Source organism: Oenanthe melanoleuca, chromosome 10, assembly GCF_029582105.1.
Source record: "Oenanthe melanoleuca isolate GR-GAL-2019-014 chromosome 10, OMel1.0, whole genome shotgun sequence".
NCBI lineage: Eukaryota > Metazoa > Chordata > Aves > Passeriformes > Muscicapidae > Oenanthe > Oenanthe melanoleuca.
The window spans coordinates 7,425,579-7,443,268 of NC_079344.1; the positions used below are offsets into that span (position 1 = coordinate 7,425,579).

Genomic DNA, 17,690 nt, shown 5'->3' on the forward strand with positions numbered 1-17,690 from the left:
CTGTTCATTGAATGAATTATTTTTACTTATTTTTCCTTGGCTCTGGGGAACCTTCCTTGAAAACTTGAAACACAAACATTTCTAGGAAAAGTCATCTCTCTGAAAAGTTTCATTTTCAAAGCATCTTTGTTTTTCTGATGAAAAGCTGTTCCACTTTAAAATCTTGAGCAACTCTGTACCTCTAGTACCTACAGAAGTGTCACCTGAAGAAAGTCAGCAGTATTAGATTCAGAAGATATGTACTGGGCCTGGCAAGGAAATGCTCTAAAGCTTGTAGGCCTAGGTATTAACATACAGCATACATAGTGTCTGGCTTATAATCCTTGAAATCTCAAGAAAATTCTAAAGCATGTCAAGTTCAGCCAATTGTCAAGAGTTGTCTCTCTATCATTACAACTTTTGTCATATACATTCTCATTTCTACCACTGAACAGAGAGAAAGCATTTTCCAGAAAACAAGGAAGACTGGAATTAGTGTTACAAAGTGGCAAATGAAAATAGCTTCCAATAAGATTAATTTTGGTTTGATTTTTGGTTTGATTTGGCAAAAAAACCTGTCTCCAATAGCCAGTCTCTGAGTCATTCTTCAGTTTCATCACAGAAAGCTACACTTCCCTTCCTGTGGTAAAAGTACGTCTGGTGACTCAGAGGTTATTTGTCTTAAATACTGAACTATTTTACATACCTTAGTAGCTTCACAGACTCAAAAGAGCAATATCAGAGAGACAGAAGAAATACTTACTTGATTTTGAACCACAGGAGGGGGCTATCTGACCATTTGGGCATGTGCACATGTTTGGTCTAGAGCAAAATCCATCCCCACAGGAATGTCTGCAGATTGCTATTAAGGAAACATAAATGCCTTTAAAATATGTCTCAAAAACCTCAAACACATAAAAAAACACCTGATAGAAAATTCAGTACCATAACATAAATACCCACATACTCATTAAACCACATACAACAGATCCCAAAACAGTTCCTCCTCTTCATCTGCATCTTTATTGGGTCAAGTAAGACCTAGACCTTCACCATCTGCTATGAAAAGGTCTGGGAACATGCCACAAGTAACACTAGATATGGGGAGATTTCCTTGGAAAAGAGAAACTTGTCCATTTTACTAGACCTTCTTGGAGGAAGGATGACACTGAGGCAGCAACATAATGCTTCCTTTATTTCTGCACCACACACATACAAGAGCAATAATTCCCATCTGACAGCAAGCTGCTGCAGGATGTCTGGAGAGAGTCTTATCAGCCTTGGGCAAAGTGCCTTTAGGAGTTATTTCTGGTACACTGTTCTACAACACATGAATATGCATATAGCACCATGATGTATGCATGCATTTATATCCCTGCATATATAATTCAGGGATATGGTCCAAACAAGCAGAGAAAATGCACTCGCTGGCCTGATGCTGTTGCCTTCTTCCTTTAACTTATATAGATTAAAATGTTCCACTCATTCCCAAGAATTTACACACTCCTATGAACCCTTTACCATACGCTTAAACAGAACATGTGGATGAGATTAATCTTTTGTTAAATACTGGTATCACATCACTGTGTTGTAGTCCACGAAACTTTGTATATTAGCTTAATATATTTTAAATGGTAAAGCAATCATGTACAGCTGCTATTGAAAACATACAGAAACACATTTCAGTTCTGGTATACAATTAAAATCACCCTGAGACATAGAAGGACAAAGATAAACATCAGTCATAACACATAACTAGATTAACTTACGGACTATGCATTGGTTTCCACCAGGTAATGTTTTCCATCCAGGGCAGCAGTAGGGATTGTAACGTGATCCACACACATTTGGTCTGGGAAAAAAAAAAAAAGGATAAGGATGAATTCTTATTTTTGCTCAGAAATATGTTTTAAAAGTAGAGGCATAAAATGGAACAGATAAATCATTGCAATATAAATTTTGATCATTAAATTTAGAAGTGTTGTATGTTTTTAGCCTGTAGTTGTTGGGGTTTTTAGGTAACATTCACTTTTATAAATTAAAGATTACATTACAGACACAAAATCAAATCAGTACATCTGAACAACAAGAATCAAATGGGGAAATCTTGTCTTACAACACTATGTCTGAAGAAGCAACCATCCAGGTTTTTTTGTGCAAAACTCACACAGAAATAAAAAAATAAGGGACCCCACCCAGCATCATTAATAAGTACAAATTAAATCTAGTGCTCTTTTGAGTGGTAATTTTTAATCTTCCTGCTGCTTTCTCTTCTTTACTCTAAAGCATTAATAGTGTTCCCTGTTTTGTCTATGAACAAAACTGTGTATGTGTGAGTGAAACATAACAACAAGAACATCAGCCAAATAAATGAGTCAAAATATGTTAATTCTTCATTATGAAAAATTACTTACTACCAAAAATAATCAAGGATGTGGGTGTATGTAGTGATAGGGTCCTATGAAATGAGTAAGAAGGACCTACTGCCCTCCTTAAATGATGTATCCACAGGAATTTTTTTATTCCGTCCCATTCCTCTCATCCACATTTACTCTGGCAAATAATTTCATTACTGGAGTTGACAACGAAAGCTGACAGGACGTGACACTATTCCTATCATGATTTTATTGATAAAAATAGAAAAGTTGAAATTATTCTATGTCCTTGATACAAAATAGATGTTTTTAATCTATCTTGTCCTATTTATTTAATGCATCTATCCATGTAAATAAAGCTAGTAAGAATACCTTCAAAAATGGAAACATATGCCTTCTTGTGTTTTACGCTTAATAATCTTAGCAGAGGAAAATTTTACAACCTCTATTAATATTGTGAGCAATTACTCAAAAAATTAATGCAGCTAGAACCAGCTAGAAACTTCCTAGGAATTGCTATATTCAAATATTGTATACAGATTAGAGACAGATTTAAATGTTTACTCTTTTAGGAAGGGTTCTCTATTATTATATTTTTCTTGGTCCTTCAGAAAGTTCTTCATTACTAGTATTGCAATGTCTAAGTAAACAACTTACTTCATATGGTAAGGCAACTTAAGACAAACAATCTCAATATATACAAGCGTTTCTTTATGCACATTTTCTAACTAATGAAAGTTATATACTGTATTTATTTAGGGATATGCATTCCTAATGCAATTTCATGTATTCTGATTACACCAATTTCAGTGACACCTATTCTTCCCAACCGTGGTCAGAAACTACTAAAGTCAAAGCAAGCACTACCATTACCTTCCACTGGTTCTGGATAATTACAAAGTAGTCAGTTACTGAGGTGAATGTGAGCAACACAATTGGACTTCTTGCAGGGTCCTTTCCCTTCCTGCAACTGGTGTTACAGACTCAAAGTCTTATTCATTTAATGCCAATATATTCAGTTTTAGTAATGTCAGCTACTTCCCTACAGGGCTATAACCATGTAACTTTCCTAGAGTTCCCTGTTCATCAATGCCAAATGTTGCTCCACAATCATCTGCCAAGTAAGACTGGCAAGCAGACAAGTGAGATTGCTTTTCACCTTCTCCAGTCAGAAGAAATAATGGAACTTATTAAGACAGATAGAATGGGTTTGTTGCTACCTGTTACAACCTAGGGGCATAAACCACCCATTTCCGATTCCAGTTGGTGAGGACCTATAGAAGGCTGACCATAAAATGATGTTTATGTGCTCTGTCAAATCTCAGTCTCAGTCAGTATGTGGCTTTGGGGACCATCTGGTCCATGTTAAGAGTCAGGAGCAGATTTCTGTGTCACAGAGAAACCTCATTTTAAAAATCTTTCCAAAATGGGCCAGAAAACCTAGATGTGCCAGCAACCATGAAGTCAGAGACCCTGAGAACCCTGAAGCTGACCATAGGGTAGGCTAAGCCATACACCAGGAGAGTCCAACTCTGGTGCAGCATGCTTAGCTTTGAAAATAAAGAAAAAAAAAAAAAAAAAAGTCATCAAAATGTACTTCCATGGAACAATTTGGGCCTGACAAGTGCATTTTCCAGTGGAACACTTTTTCGTCAGAAAGCTGCTGTCTAGCTTATAAAAGAAACCTATATTAAAGTCTGAATGCTGCTTCTTTGGGACAGAGGTAGTGTTCTTAAATCATGCATATTTGTAAAATGACTTGGAAAATAATTAATTTTGAAGGTTAAATTAATTGATATTTATGAGGTGATCAGACACTATAGCAATAAATCCCTATAAATAAATAAAGTATTCAAGGCAATGATAAATAATTTACCTCATGTAAAATCATGGAAACCATCAACCAAATTCTAAAAGCTCTATCATGGCACTTACTTTAAACAGTTACCCACTTTGTGTTAAATAGAACATATTTTCCTGCTGATATATAAGCTATGAATACTAAAGAAGTGGTTTATATTCTTATAAAACTGTTTTCCTGAACAGCACTAGAAACAGAATTCCATTATAAAATCTGATTTGTAATGATAAAATAAGTAAAAACTTATCTATACACCCTCAAACCACCTACAGCACCTTCTTTTCACTCCAAAGCCCAGAGAAGGAACAGAGAACCTCAGAACAAAGATGTAACCATTGCAATTTTAAAAAAACCAAACACCAAATAAGTCTCTCATTTTATTTTAGAGTCACTTAACAAACTTGTAAAGTATAAAAAGATTTCTGTAATGGTATGGTGCTGAGATAGAATGGCTGATGTCCAGAGTTTGATCAAAGATGACCAAAGTAAACAAGATATTATGTCTTTGATTAATTATACACAAGTAGAAATTCAGCAGCAAAGTGGGTTGAATTATCAAAAGACATTAGACATGAGTCATCAGCTAGGAAAATCTTGGAACAGCAGAGAAAAAAAGGTTCATCTGGAAATTGTGATAACTAACACTTGAGAGTGATAGGTTTGCATAGACAGAGATATAGATATAGTTTGCATAGCACCTGCATGCACCAAACTATAAGATATTCTTCCTCAGAAACAGCCTCAGGGGCCCTGCAGCCCATGACGACGTGGAGCCTTTCCCAGCGGTGGGGACTGAGCCGGGCAGAGCTGCAGCTCCTGGGGACGGACGCGCGTGGTCCTGCCCGGTCAGCGCGGGGATGCAGCTCAGCCTCCGGCTGCCACAGCCTCTCAGATAAAACAGCCCCTCCTTTCTCCACGGGGCAATACTGACGGCACCCATGGAAAGCACAGACTGGGCTGTTCCTCCCCTGCTTCCAGAGCCCTGGCTCAGCAGAGATGTGTGGCTGCCCGGCTCCCCCGACCTGCAGCATTACCCAGGCACTGCGGGTGGGTTGGCGAGCGGGTACACAGAGGTAAAATAATGAGAAGCATATCATGCTAAGCTTGGCAGAGTCTTCTTAACAGCTAAAACCAGGCAGCGAGGGTAAGTGACAGGCAGAGAAGCGAGGGACACTTTGAGAAGCCCTGTCTGAAGCCGGCAGCAGCAAACGCTGCCCGGGAGCGGCAGGGACTCCGGCAATGGGACTGTCCCCTCCGGGTCCCGGTCGGACCCGTGCTGCAGCCTGCCAGGGGGGAGGGTCAATTCTCTACATCCCTACTCTGCCCTGCCTGTGACCCTCGAGGAAATTACAGCCCTCTCCGGAAGCAAGCATTGCCCATCTGCAACTCCCAGGGGAGGAAGATTTTCTGGCACTGCTGTGAGCGAGGCTTCAGGCAGAAATTTTGTCAGCAGCACTGCCATGCACCGGCCAACGCTGGCGTAATCCGCGCTGAATCAAACCCAAAGCACGGGTCTCAAATGAATTAGACAGAGACCAGACAAAGTGGGCAGAGATCAGCTGAGAGAGCAAGAGAAAGAGCTGACCAGCAGTTAGGGATGCAGGGATACTGGGAAGGGGTTCTGATCCCTCCCTCAACTCGTTTTTCCTCTCCCTAGGAAAAACACAAGGGGATTCTTCCTGGCAAGAAAACATTTCATTAACAACTTCTATTAACTATTTGGCTGCAATATAGCATATGACCCAGTTTTCTGGCAGCAAAATACAATTTAAAGCAATATCATCAGCCAATGGTTGTTCTTAGAGAAAGCTTTGCCTATTTTTCTTCTTATGTGGGTAACTCTGGTAGCTGCTAAAAGTGACCCCAGAACTATTTGCTGATCATTTCCACACAAAACTGGAGTGAAGTTAAAAAGAGTGACAAACTGCACCTGAAAAAAATGGGAGGTTGGCCTTAAAAATGTATTTGGTAAGGCTCCAGAATGTGATGATGAATAGCTTTTACTAGTAGGTTCCAAGAGACAAAAAATCAGGTCTATACTTTTTGCTATAAGCCAGCTTTATATACCTACCTAAACTTCTCAGTGTTTCAGAATAAATACTAAATGCACAGACTGGCACAGTTCTGCTGACTCCACTGGAGTTTTACTCAGCTCTCCCTCAGAATCAAGAACTTCCATTGCCAGATATAGTCCAAACTTGAGTGGACACAGCCATGAGCAACCTGACTTAAGCTCACCCTGCTCTGAGTGGGGGTTGGACCACATGGCCTTCCAAGATCCCTCCTCACTTAAATGCCAGAAGGCAAGTATGCATAAATTAGAGGTCGGTATCTAAAGCACCTCCTTTAGCTGTGCTGTCACCAACCCCCTCCTCCAAGGAGCAGTGAGCAAAGCAGGACTGGGGAAGGAAGATTTGGTTCCTAGTGGGATGCAGCAGTAACAGCTACAGCACATGACAGGCAGCAACCCTGACACACCACGCTGCATCAAGCCCCAAGGAAGAAGCCTAGTTGTGCTCTGAACTCATCACTTTCAGCAAGTACACCCACAAACTGAAAAAATGGTGCACCAGACAGAGCTGAAAACACAGGTCTGCATTTAGCATGCATAAAGCTCTTTTCCAGGTACCTCAAATAGTTTAAACAGGGATTTCTTTTCTGTTGTTTAGCTAAATATTATAAAAATTGGATAGTTTTATGACTGTGCCCCTTTGAACTATTCAGTGAAGATCACAAACAATTTCTGAAGCTGTTTATTTCAATTATATAAAAGGAAAACCTACAAAACTATGCTGGACTCTGGAACAAACACAACGTCTAGCTTCTATTATACTATATAAGCATGCACTTTTAAGCAAAATATATATTTTACATACAAAGGATTGCATCTGATGTACTCATTTTTACACTGCAATAAGAAAGCCTGTGCCATGCAGAGAGCCTAATATGATAACAATTTCTCACTCTGACAGTAAGAATAATGCTGTCCCAGAATCCTGGCTCAGTTCAACTAAAAAAATAACCTGCTGAGTAGCTCTACGGGTATCTTTGGCTCTGTCCTATGTGCAAGTCAAGAGTTCAAAATGACATGCAAGTTTCCTGCAGCAACACTGAACACTTTTCTAACCCTAACCTCCGTCACACTGTGACAGCTAAATACAGCAATCCAACAACAGCACTGACATTAAGAGAATTCTTCTGCACTTGCTCTGAAAATCCAGCCCTGTCTTTTGCAGGGACACGCTCATCTAACCTGACAGGCAGGCATTGTTCTCATTCATAGCCAGGGACAGACGCGTTTCTGGCATGTATTCCTTCATTGTTCCACTTGAGAATGGCAACGGGTCCAGTTCAAAACCCATCTACATGGCTGAAGACAGATAAAGTACATCACCACAAGGAACTATCTGCCAGGCCAGACAAGTGCAGTGGATAAACAGGAAGGATCCATCAGGTACTTTCTTAAAACACACACACACACAAAAAACAAACTAAAAAGATATATTCAGAGGACAAGAAGTCTTTTCTATCTGGTAGCACTAAAAACATCCCATGGGAAATGGATGTAACTGTGGGCTAAGACAATGTGTAGCTGTCCAGATGTCACTTCCAAAAGGGGAACAGGGAGAGATCATTTCACACCTCCAGGTCTACTCCCCACACCTGTACCCACTAATGGTTACTGAGGAGGCAAACCTCTAAGAATTTCTCAAGGGAAAGCACCCAGGGAGCTCAGGATTTCCACCAGCCCCTGCCCAAGCTGAGCAGCAGCACAAGGGCTGGTATGGGGCACGCTGGCCACACAAACCCAAGGCCAGCCAGGCCCTTGCTGAGGCCCTGGAGGCTGCAGGTTGTGCTGATGCCACCCACCATCCCCTCCATGGAGGACACCCAATCCTTCAGGGTGTCTCCTATACCTGACACCTGCAGAGAATGCCCTTAGGTGTTAAGCAATGCTATTAATTTGTGTCTTAAGTGCTCTTCCTTAGGCTACTGAAGATTTATTCTAGGTAAGTTATCAGTATTTCTCCTCCTGCCTCTGCTACACACTATTCTCCCCTTTGTGTCTCTCCTTGCTGGGACTCCACATTTTCAAAAGGCCAGTTACCTGCACATCTGCCATAAGGAAACAGGAAGACCCTATTGATACAGATCCCACTGTTTTAGTTCAGCTTGTCTCTAGCACATACTGGTAATTTACTCTGTACATGGGGAAGAGAAAAAGATGGAATATCAGTGGGGAAAACAAAGAAGAAAAGAGACAGGAAAATAATGTCCCTGAAAGGAAACAAATTTTAGTTTGAAACCTCAGCTGAACATCACTGGATATTCTGATGTCCTCCAGCAAAATATGAGAGAGAGGGAAGCTTGAAAAAGAGGATGAAAATGATTAAGACTGTAGACAAAAGAACTGTGGCTTTCATTTGGTATTTCTGAGGCTATAATGGTCATGAATCATTTCATAAAATGAGAAGTAGAAAGGAAAACAACAGATTCTCCAGCAAGTCAACATTGAAAATATTTTTCCAGATAAAAGCTAGACCTCCTTTATACTTCAGTGAAAATCCATAAGCAAAACCAGAAAGCAGAGGTTTTAATTTAACAGGCTATATTTTACTTCCCAGTGTACCTTCCAAAGAAGAGCCTGACTTTTACTGAACTGTCACAAAAAACCAAATTATTGTCCTCATGCCTCTGTCTGCACACCAGCCTTAGCATGAATGATTCTCTTCAGTAGGTCTGAAATCCTTTTAAAAAGATTAAATAAATAGAATTAGGTGGGAAAGTCAGAATGGATGAGAAAACAACCAAAGTTGACATGTAAGATTGAAAAGCTACAACTATATTTCCCAGCACTGTCCAATGGTTAATCAGAAACACTCCAGGCCACAATTGCTCCATTCTACAAAAATATTTACTGAGTCTGGGGAGCAAGACCAAAGTGACAGGCATGCCTCTATATCCTCTTCATCTTTAGGGTTCAGCAGGGAAATGAAGAAGAAGAAGGAGATGGGAGTCATTCTCATTGGAAAACAAAAAAGTTAATGATTCATTTCTTACTATTTTCATATGTGCACATTCAAAGATCTCTAAGTTTTAAAATCTTATTTAAGTAGAGATGGCCTCCTATTACACAGTGTCTACCATGTTTCTATCAAGAGGAAATTTTCCTAATGATCCATACAGCTAAATATTTAGGGTCTTTCATTTTGGGTACTACTGTTCTAACAATCACAGTTTTCTCAGTCCATGAACATATTTAAAGTGACCCTGGTCAAAAACTGTATTGAAGTTCATACACTTAACATTCAAGTTAGCAGGATGGAAGAGGAATGACAAAGACTGTCCTTAGTGAGCAGCAATGCTGAGCAACACACCACAGGAAAGGAAAATAAACATACAGGGAAACAGAAGCTGTAATCTTACTTGATAAGGACAACTCTACGTGAAGCTGATAGATGGACCGTTCCTGTCAAGCTCTGACCCAGAGATCCTCCCTTTGCTCCCATATCAATTGAGAGCAGCCCTATCCTTACTTCAAGTCTGCATCCTCAAGCCCACCACAGCTCCAAAAGTTCTGACACTGGTGTGAAGCTGCACACAGAGCAGAACCTACCCAGTGACCAAGGCAAACAGACCCAGGTGATACAGAATCTGATGGACAGCTTGTGGAACCACCACTGAACACAAAATGTATCCTGCACTGGCTAACAACAGAGGAGAAGTCTACTTTTATAAAACTTAAGTAGGCTCTTGATTGAGGAAAGTGCAGCTATGCCTAGCCAGAGTTTCTTCTGTCTCCTTGAAGCAATTCTTTCAGGAAACCTGCTCTGCAAACTGCAAATTACTGCACTCTGCTCCAACAAGACACACTTTCTGCAGATGCTGTTCTTCTCCCAAACCTTCATGCTTCCAGTTTCTAAAGACAGACAACCCTGTCAATAAAAGTTGTAAAGAGAGAAAGAGCAGAGAGAGGAAAACTGGCTAAGCTGTCAGTAACAGTCACATATACCTCAGAATTCAGATTAAGGCTGAGCCTTCTAAAGAGATGGTGTCCAAATGACACAATTTGGGTATCTAAATGAAGACTACAAGGACTACAATGCCCTGAAGATTATTTACTTTTTTCTGGTTTTCTTCTTTTCCACAAAGTCACACCTACATCAAATCATGTCATAGCAAAAGAGAGGAAACACACAGATGAGGCACTGTGCCAGTATCTATGAACTTATTTCACTCCAGAACTAGATTTCCAAGGATCATGTAATAACAAAATAATAACAAAAGAACCACAAGCATTGGCAAATATATTCAGAGAGGTGCAGAATATTAGCACTACGTGTAGTTGCCAAGGACTTAGGTTTCTACACTAGGATATGCTGGAATAAAGGTTCTTCATCCTCCATGTAAACTTTACCCCACAGGCACAAAGGACTGGAAGGAGGCCAGCCATGCCACCTGGAAGCCAGGTGAGTGCTCCAGCACATTGGGCATTACAGCAACCTGCATGTATTTTTAATTAAGCTTTTTATTTCCAAGTATTCAGGCTGCCTCCTGCTTGCAGAGTGGCACTGACAAGGTGTGGCACCAGCAGCTGCCCAGAGGTGTGCAGGCTACAAGTGGCAAGAAAAATCTTTGAGGTTTTTCAGTATAAACAAATATTTACCAGTACAGAAAGTCTGCTTTTCTTCAGCAGGTTTTCAGTGGCAAAGATTGGTTTAAAACAAAAACCAGAAGCCCTAATTATATAGCCAAACACTAGAATTAAGTTATGGATTTATAAGATTATTCTATTTCAGGGAGCACTGATGCATAAAAAGGGTCAAATCCAACCAAGTTTACTCAGGGAAGTGTATCAGTAAACCTGTGGTCTTAATTTGAGATAGCCAAAAGAAATCAGACCAAAAAGCTTAATCCCCTGTTGAATGCCTTCAATCCAAGACTTTTATGAATCCTTTGGAGACAACTATTCTGTTCTGCAATATTCACTATCATTTCAACTTAATCAAAACAAAGAAATTAAATAATTCTTGCACAAATACATTTAATTAGTCTCCTAATTAGAAACATGTCAGAATTCAGCTATCTTGAAGAAATTTCAGTTCTTTCAAATTTTATACTATTTGTTAAGCAAATCATTGCTTTCTTTGGCCATTATACTGAAAAGAGACTGATAAACATGACAAATATAGCTTAAAATGTTACCAAGAACTGACTGATACTCATTAGTGTTTGAAGTAATTCAGCATCATCAGAAAATGAGAAATAATAATTAATTCTAAGATCTTTGAGTACAATACTTCTTGTAGTCAGAGAAGTACTATCAAATCACCAGTAAATTATTTTTTGCTTTATAGTCTAATGATTGAAACACATATGAATGGTTGTCTTAAAGTATATATTGTTTAGAAAGAACTCCCCATTCATGGTCAGTTTTGTAAGATTTATTTCTTAGAGAAGTTGACACATTCTTGGGTATTTAAGGGGTAGTAGGTAATGCCTTGATGCCTTATAGCTCAATCCAGTAACATCTGTGATAAAGTGTCTCACTAGCAGCTTGTTATTTTAACTTGCTGAATCACAGTGGATTACAGCAACATTTCCATGACCAGAGAGTCTAGTTATATTCTTCAATAATTACTGGTTTTACTCTGATTGCTTTCTGATCACTTAGAGGCATCAGGCACCAGCACACAAATATACATTGAATCAGGCCAAACACAGATGGCATTAAAAGGACTTCACCTCTAATGCCTCCAAAGCAGGATTGATTCAAACTACATGAGCAGCAAGTGTAACATCTTAAAATGAGAACCTAAGAGGCACTTCCAAGTCATTTATAATTATTAAAATTAAATATAATTATTAATATTAAAATTCTAGAATCACATTATACATTCAAAGAATTCATTGCCATAAAAAATGAGGCAAAGGTCACACAGATGAAAGCAAACATCTCCTGCAGTCAACAGCTTGCAGTAAAAAATGTTAAATAGGAAAAATCATGAGAACTGAAACAGATTTTAAGCTTCTTCATTTTAACATACAATACCAGTATTCACATACAGACTAACCTCAATGCTTTCAAATGCTAAAAGCCTTCCAATTGTCATTATAATCAAACACACAAAATTACTAAAGTGTAAAAGGGTTTTCTCTAAAAATGTATCCCCATGTGCCTTACAATCAGAGCAAGAGTTCATTTCAAAATGAAAAGAAAGTCTTAGTCAACTGTAATAACATGGAAATAAAGTTTCCCAGCATCTGTTATGACTTGTATTACAATTAATAGATTCCCAAATGTATTTGTACTGATGAACAAGTTAAAAAAATACTATGTCTTCTTGTAAAATCATATTTTTAGTGCTTTAGTCCTCCAATTACAATGAATAATGTATATACAGTTCCCGTACATTCAAAATATGTTTTCCATCTGTCCTTCCAAATTTGTTCCAACCTTGTCTGTTAGAATGACAATTCTTTTTATTCACATTGTACAATACAATAACACACCTAAGAAAGTGCTCACAACTTCTAAACTGGAAATATCCAGCAGCATTCACCCAACTATGATCAAAATTACTGTCCTCCAAGCAATTTGAGAACTCTATACTCAGCCTCAACTCAGGGTTACAAAAGAAGGTCTAACAAGAAACCAAACTAATAATTTGTTTTGTCTTTTTCTCAGTTCATCTGGCAAATTATTACATCCTTGTGAAGAATCTGCTTCCCAGGAGCACTCATTCATATTGGTAATATTCCAAAAAACTGACCAAGATACATAATAACTAAAATTTATGTTGACATTATCTCTAGATTTGCAGATTACTAAGAAGACATATAACCCACAGATTACATAAAAGGAAGAATTATTGCAAAGGACATAAAATATGACAGGCTTCTGTTAAGTATAAGAATCAACTCATAAGATTAAATACTCTAACCCATTTTAGATTCCCAAAATAATTAGCACTTGAAATATCATTCCTGGATGCACTATTAGTATGTCCAAACAGCACAGTTTAGAGTGACATTACACACACCAAAGAAATTTTATCCTCAGCTAATGTGCCTCTAATTTCCACCAAGTCAGCACAGTGTCCAAGATGGCATATTCTGCCACTGAGCAAAAAATGATATTTATTAGTTTGATATTAACTCAGAAATAAAGGTTATTAAAACACCCTAAAGTATACAAGCATTTTCCAATAAATGGTTTTCCTTATCTTTTATTGCTTGCAATTAATCCCTCAAACTTTACTGTACATTCTTCTAACCCCCTAGATTTTGTCACATCTACTTTGGATCTGCTTTGTCCAACTATTTCTTCTGTGACAAGGTATAAGGAAATAAGAGAGTCTGATCCTACAAAAACAGATCCATGAAAAATAATGCTGACAGTTTGCATCCATATTTGCACCATGCAGATCTAAAAATATAAATCTTTTTCAATCAGGCAAGCATTAAAAAAGCCAAGATTGTAAATCCAAATATAGATTTAGAAGTACTACAGAACTACAAGGAACTTAGAAAGAAATTAAACTATATTCATTAAGGCCTCTAACAATAAAGTTGTAATAGCTCCTTTTCGAGAAAATGGGGGGGCAAAAGAAGCAAATAGCTTGCATTTCCTACAGAAGCACTACCATTTTAATACAATTTTTGTTACAGTTCTCCTCTGTCTGACAACAGAAAATATCTGGCTGTGGGCTGAAAAGGTACATTAGATCACCTGAGAAAGGAAGCTTCTTTTTTATTACTTTATTACAAACTTCTCACCTTTAGTGAACTAGATTTTCAACAGCACCTGCACGCAATGCCTTTCAGCTGACTTCACAACTATTTTTGCATTGGAAAGGTGTTCCATTAGAATGGGGAAAAGTTTGCCTGGTGCAGACTTAGCCTTTAAAAAACCTCTCTCCTAAGCATGTACCACAATGCTTCGTAAGAAATTGATCTCTTGTATGCTTGGGCTCACTCGTGCTAGTACTAGATAGTTAGAAAGTCTATTTGAGAGCAAGATGGACATCACCGAAGACTCAAAGTGGAGATGAGAGAGGACAGCTGATGGAAAGGGCATGCAGTGGGCTCCAGGCATCACCGTTATTCTGCTTTATGCAAAGCAGAGGCGCGGGATGCGGGAGGAATGTGCCTTTATCTAAGGCCTCCCTAGAAGATAAATTAGCAACCTCCGCGCTGCTGCGGCTCATCCTGACGAAGCATCCAGGGGTGAAGCAGGGCTGCAGGTCGCAGAGAAGCCCGGACCCTGTGGGCGGGGGGGCTGGCAGGGTGGCGGGCTCCGCGCCCCGAGCCGGGCGCTGCCCCGCGCTGCTGCGGGCGGCGCCCCCAGCCCAAACCGCTGCTCGGGATGGGCACCCCACGGGGCTCGGGGCACCCCCAGAGCTCCCACCGCCAAGTGGCTCTGGCTGTGACACACACACACACACACACAGACGCAGGCAGATGTTTGCCGACTGCCCGGCCCCGCCGCGGCACCCCGGGAGGGGCCGGGGCCGCCCCGCACCGACCCTTCGAGCCGCACCTACCCTTTGAGCGCGTCGTGCCCGCCGCCGTGCCCTCGCCTCTTGGCCCGGCTGGAGCGGCTCTCCTTGGCGCTCACCCCCTCGGTGTGCCCGGCGGCGGCGGCACCAGCCTGGGACGCCCACAGCACGGCAACTCCCAGGGCGATCCCCAGCAGCCGCCCCCGCCACATCGCGTCCCCCGAGCCCCCGGGCTGCGAGCGGCCGCTGCCTCCTCTGCGCCGCCGAAGACTGCTGGTCCCGCCGCTCTGCCTCCGACCAGCCTCTCCAATGCGAGCTGCGAAGGGAGAAACGAGGAGGAAGAGGAGTTAGGGACCGAGGAAAAGCGGCCGCGGCCACCCCGCGCCCCCCGCCGGCCCCCGGCCAGCCCGGCGCTATCGCGGCCGCGAGAGGCGGCGGCCGCGGGGGATGGCGAGGGGGATGGCGAGGGGCTGCCCGGGCTCTGCCTCCCCTGCACAGCATCCGCGGGGGCTCCCGCACCCGCCGCGGACAGACCGCGGCCGCCGCCGCCGCTCCCGAAGCCGCTCCGGGGCTGAACTGTCCCCCGGGCACGAACCCTGCCGGCTCCCCGAGCCGGGCAGCGCTGGAGCCGCAGCGGCCGGAGCGCCGCGGGCAGGAGCCCCGCGCCCAGCCCGCCCGCCCCGGGAGAAGCCGCTGCGAGGGGCGCGCACCCGCTGGAGCCGCCGCCGCCGGCTGCCGTTCCCGCTGCTGTTCCAGCTGCGGCCGCTGCACCCGCCGCTAATCCAGCTGCGGTTCTAGCTGCCCCCTCCCTCCTCCTCCTTTTTCCCCTCCTCTCTCCCCCCCCTCTCCTCTTCAAGTATCGCCCGCCCAACCCTTTCTCGCGAGAGAGAGGGGAATAAAAATGTTCCCCCCACCCCCGAGCCGCCAGCCCGGGGGCTCCCGGCGGTGCCCGGGCCGCTCCTGGCCAGCGGCACCGCGGGTCACCTGCGGCCGGCGCGGGGCTGCCGGGATGCTCGGCCCCGAGCGGCTCCCGGGGCCGCGGGAAGCGAGCGGGGCTGCCCGGCAGGACGCGGCGCTGCCGCTCCCTCCGCAGCTGCGGCCGAGAGCGCTGCCAGCAAGGTTACCCCGCGGGTCCCCGGCTCGCAGAGGCACCAGCGCCTGGGGCAGCCTTAATGCTGAGCCAAGTGTGTCAGACAGGAGTGGGGGAATCGAAGGAAGTGCGCGCCTCTGCCTCCGTCTAAATGCATATAGACATGTATTTGTAGAGGTATCACTTCTTAGAGGTGCAGCATTTTGCACCTATAGCTTATGAAAAATAACATAAAGGTGTCTGTTTTCCTTATAAGGAAAAATAGCATTGGTGGTGGCTTTACCGGAGAGGCCGCTGCAGAATGAATAATGCGCTTTCTAGTAACTAACATGGCACAGACACCAAGGCACCGAACTCTGCCGTACCTACTCCTAAATCTCCACGGCCAGCTCCAGAACAAACGCCTGCTTCATCCTTCTCAAGGAAAGAAAGCCCTGCAGTTTTTAATTATGGTTTAAATAAAACCACTACCAACACCTGAAAGGTATTGAGTATTTTTATACTGAAATAATTGAGCAGGGAACAAAACACAGTTAACAAAGTTCAAGCCCAGATTCTATACACTCCTATCAAGTAACTCTCTGTACCAGGATTATCCCATTTCAACATACACAGGAAATATAAAAAAAAAAAAAAAAAAAAAAAAAAAAAAAAAAAAAAAAAAAAAAAAAAAAAAAAACCTCATAATTAGACTGAAAGTAAATTATACTTATGCATTCTGCTGCTGCTCATTTATAAACTTCGGCAGAAATTTTGGATTTCCTAATTTGCAGGTATTTTCTTTTTTTTTGTTAGTTTCGGGTAGGTACTGATGGTTAGTGGTTCTGTATTATTACACTAATGTTGCAAATGCTCAGCTGCACAATTTCATAAGCAAGCAGCTGACCAGGCACAGCAGATGCCAAACCACCAAGCCCAAAGATAAATGCGTGGTGTATTCTGTCACTAAACCACTATCAGGAAAAAAGGAAGTGGTGTGTGAGATTTTCTAGTACCAATCTTTTTACAGCTGAACTGTAATGGTGACACAAGATATGACAGATGCTAGTTGAAATATACAGTTTGAATCAATTTATAGTAGTTTATATATTACATATATAAATATGCATTGTCCTAAACATACATGAAAGTGTTTAACTTATTAAGCTATGTCCTAACCACAATAGCAGATTTCTAATACTTTTGGCTGATTTTTATCATCAAGAAAAGTGTAAGATTCTGCAAATTACAAAAGTCATTTGATTTTGACCATTTCAATGTCACTGTTCAACAGCATTAAGACTTTCAGATAAGAGACTTTAGGTAAAATGTAGATACTGTGAGATACTGGCCCAAGAAAGAAGTAATGGGGAACAGGGTACTCCATCTAGTGTGTCTGAAAAGGGCTCAAGGCAGTAGCAGCCACACTTTATATCACTATTTTGTGACTTGCACAAAATAAGCTAATTAACTTCAATTCTGCAAGAAAAGTATTACCGATTTGCAGTTTGCACCACAGAAGTAGAAGTTAGGGGTTGTGATTAATGAGAAATGTTGATTTTTCTGTTACAATGTAGTTGGATGAATAGGAATTTGATTTTCTAAAATTTTTGTTTGTCTAACACATAAGCATACAAAGATTAAGATTTTTTTTTATGGCTATGCTTGTTGAAGAGACAATATAGCATTGCCTAAAGGATTTTGTACTTCCTTTGCAGTGTCACATTAGCACTTTCTCAAAACCAAAAAGAGATGAGGATAAAGGTGGTAGTAATTATCCCTTCTAATAAGAAATTCAGGACATGCAGTACATTGATATACAGTTTTCTTCCTTCACTGTCATCTATGCATACAGCAAAATCTAAACATTTACTTAGTTAATATAGAAGTTAAACTGAACCTGC

General features: G+C 41.5%; 1 protein-coding gene across 2 annotated transcripts in view; it reads right to left on the minus strand.

The window, feature by feature from the left end:
- Nucleotides 1-15,515, minus strand: part of FBN1 (fibrillin 1) — a 144,492-nt gene extending 128,977 nt beyond the window's left edge. Inside the window, exons 1-4 of one of the 2 annotated variants that reach the window (XM_056499865.1) lie at nt 15,428-15,506; nt 14,763-15,033; nt 1,749-1,831; nt 743-841 (exon numbers count right to left, since the gene is read on the minus strand). In XM_056499865.1, the coding sequence (XP_056355840.1) occupies nt 743-841; nt 1,749-1,831; nt 14,763-14,929 (349 nt within the window). In that variant the 5' untranslated portion in view covers nt 14,930-15,033; nt 15,428-15,506. Of the gene's footprint in view, nt 1-742; nt 842-1,748; nt 1,832-14,762; nt 15,034-15,427 lie in introns of both variants that reach the window. The other variant, XM_056499866.1, reaches the window with a different exon arrangement.
- Between the last annotated feature and the right edge of the window lie 2,175 nt (nt 15,516-17,690).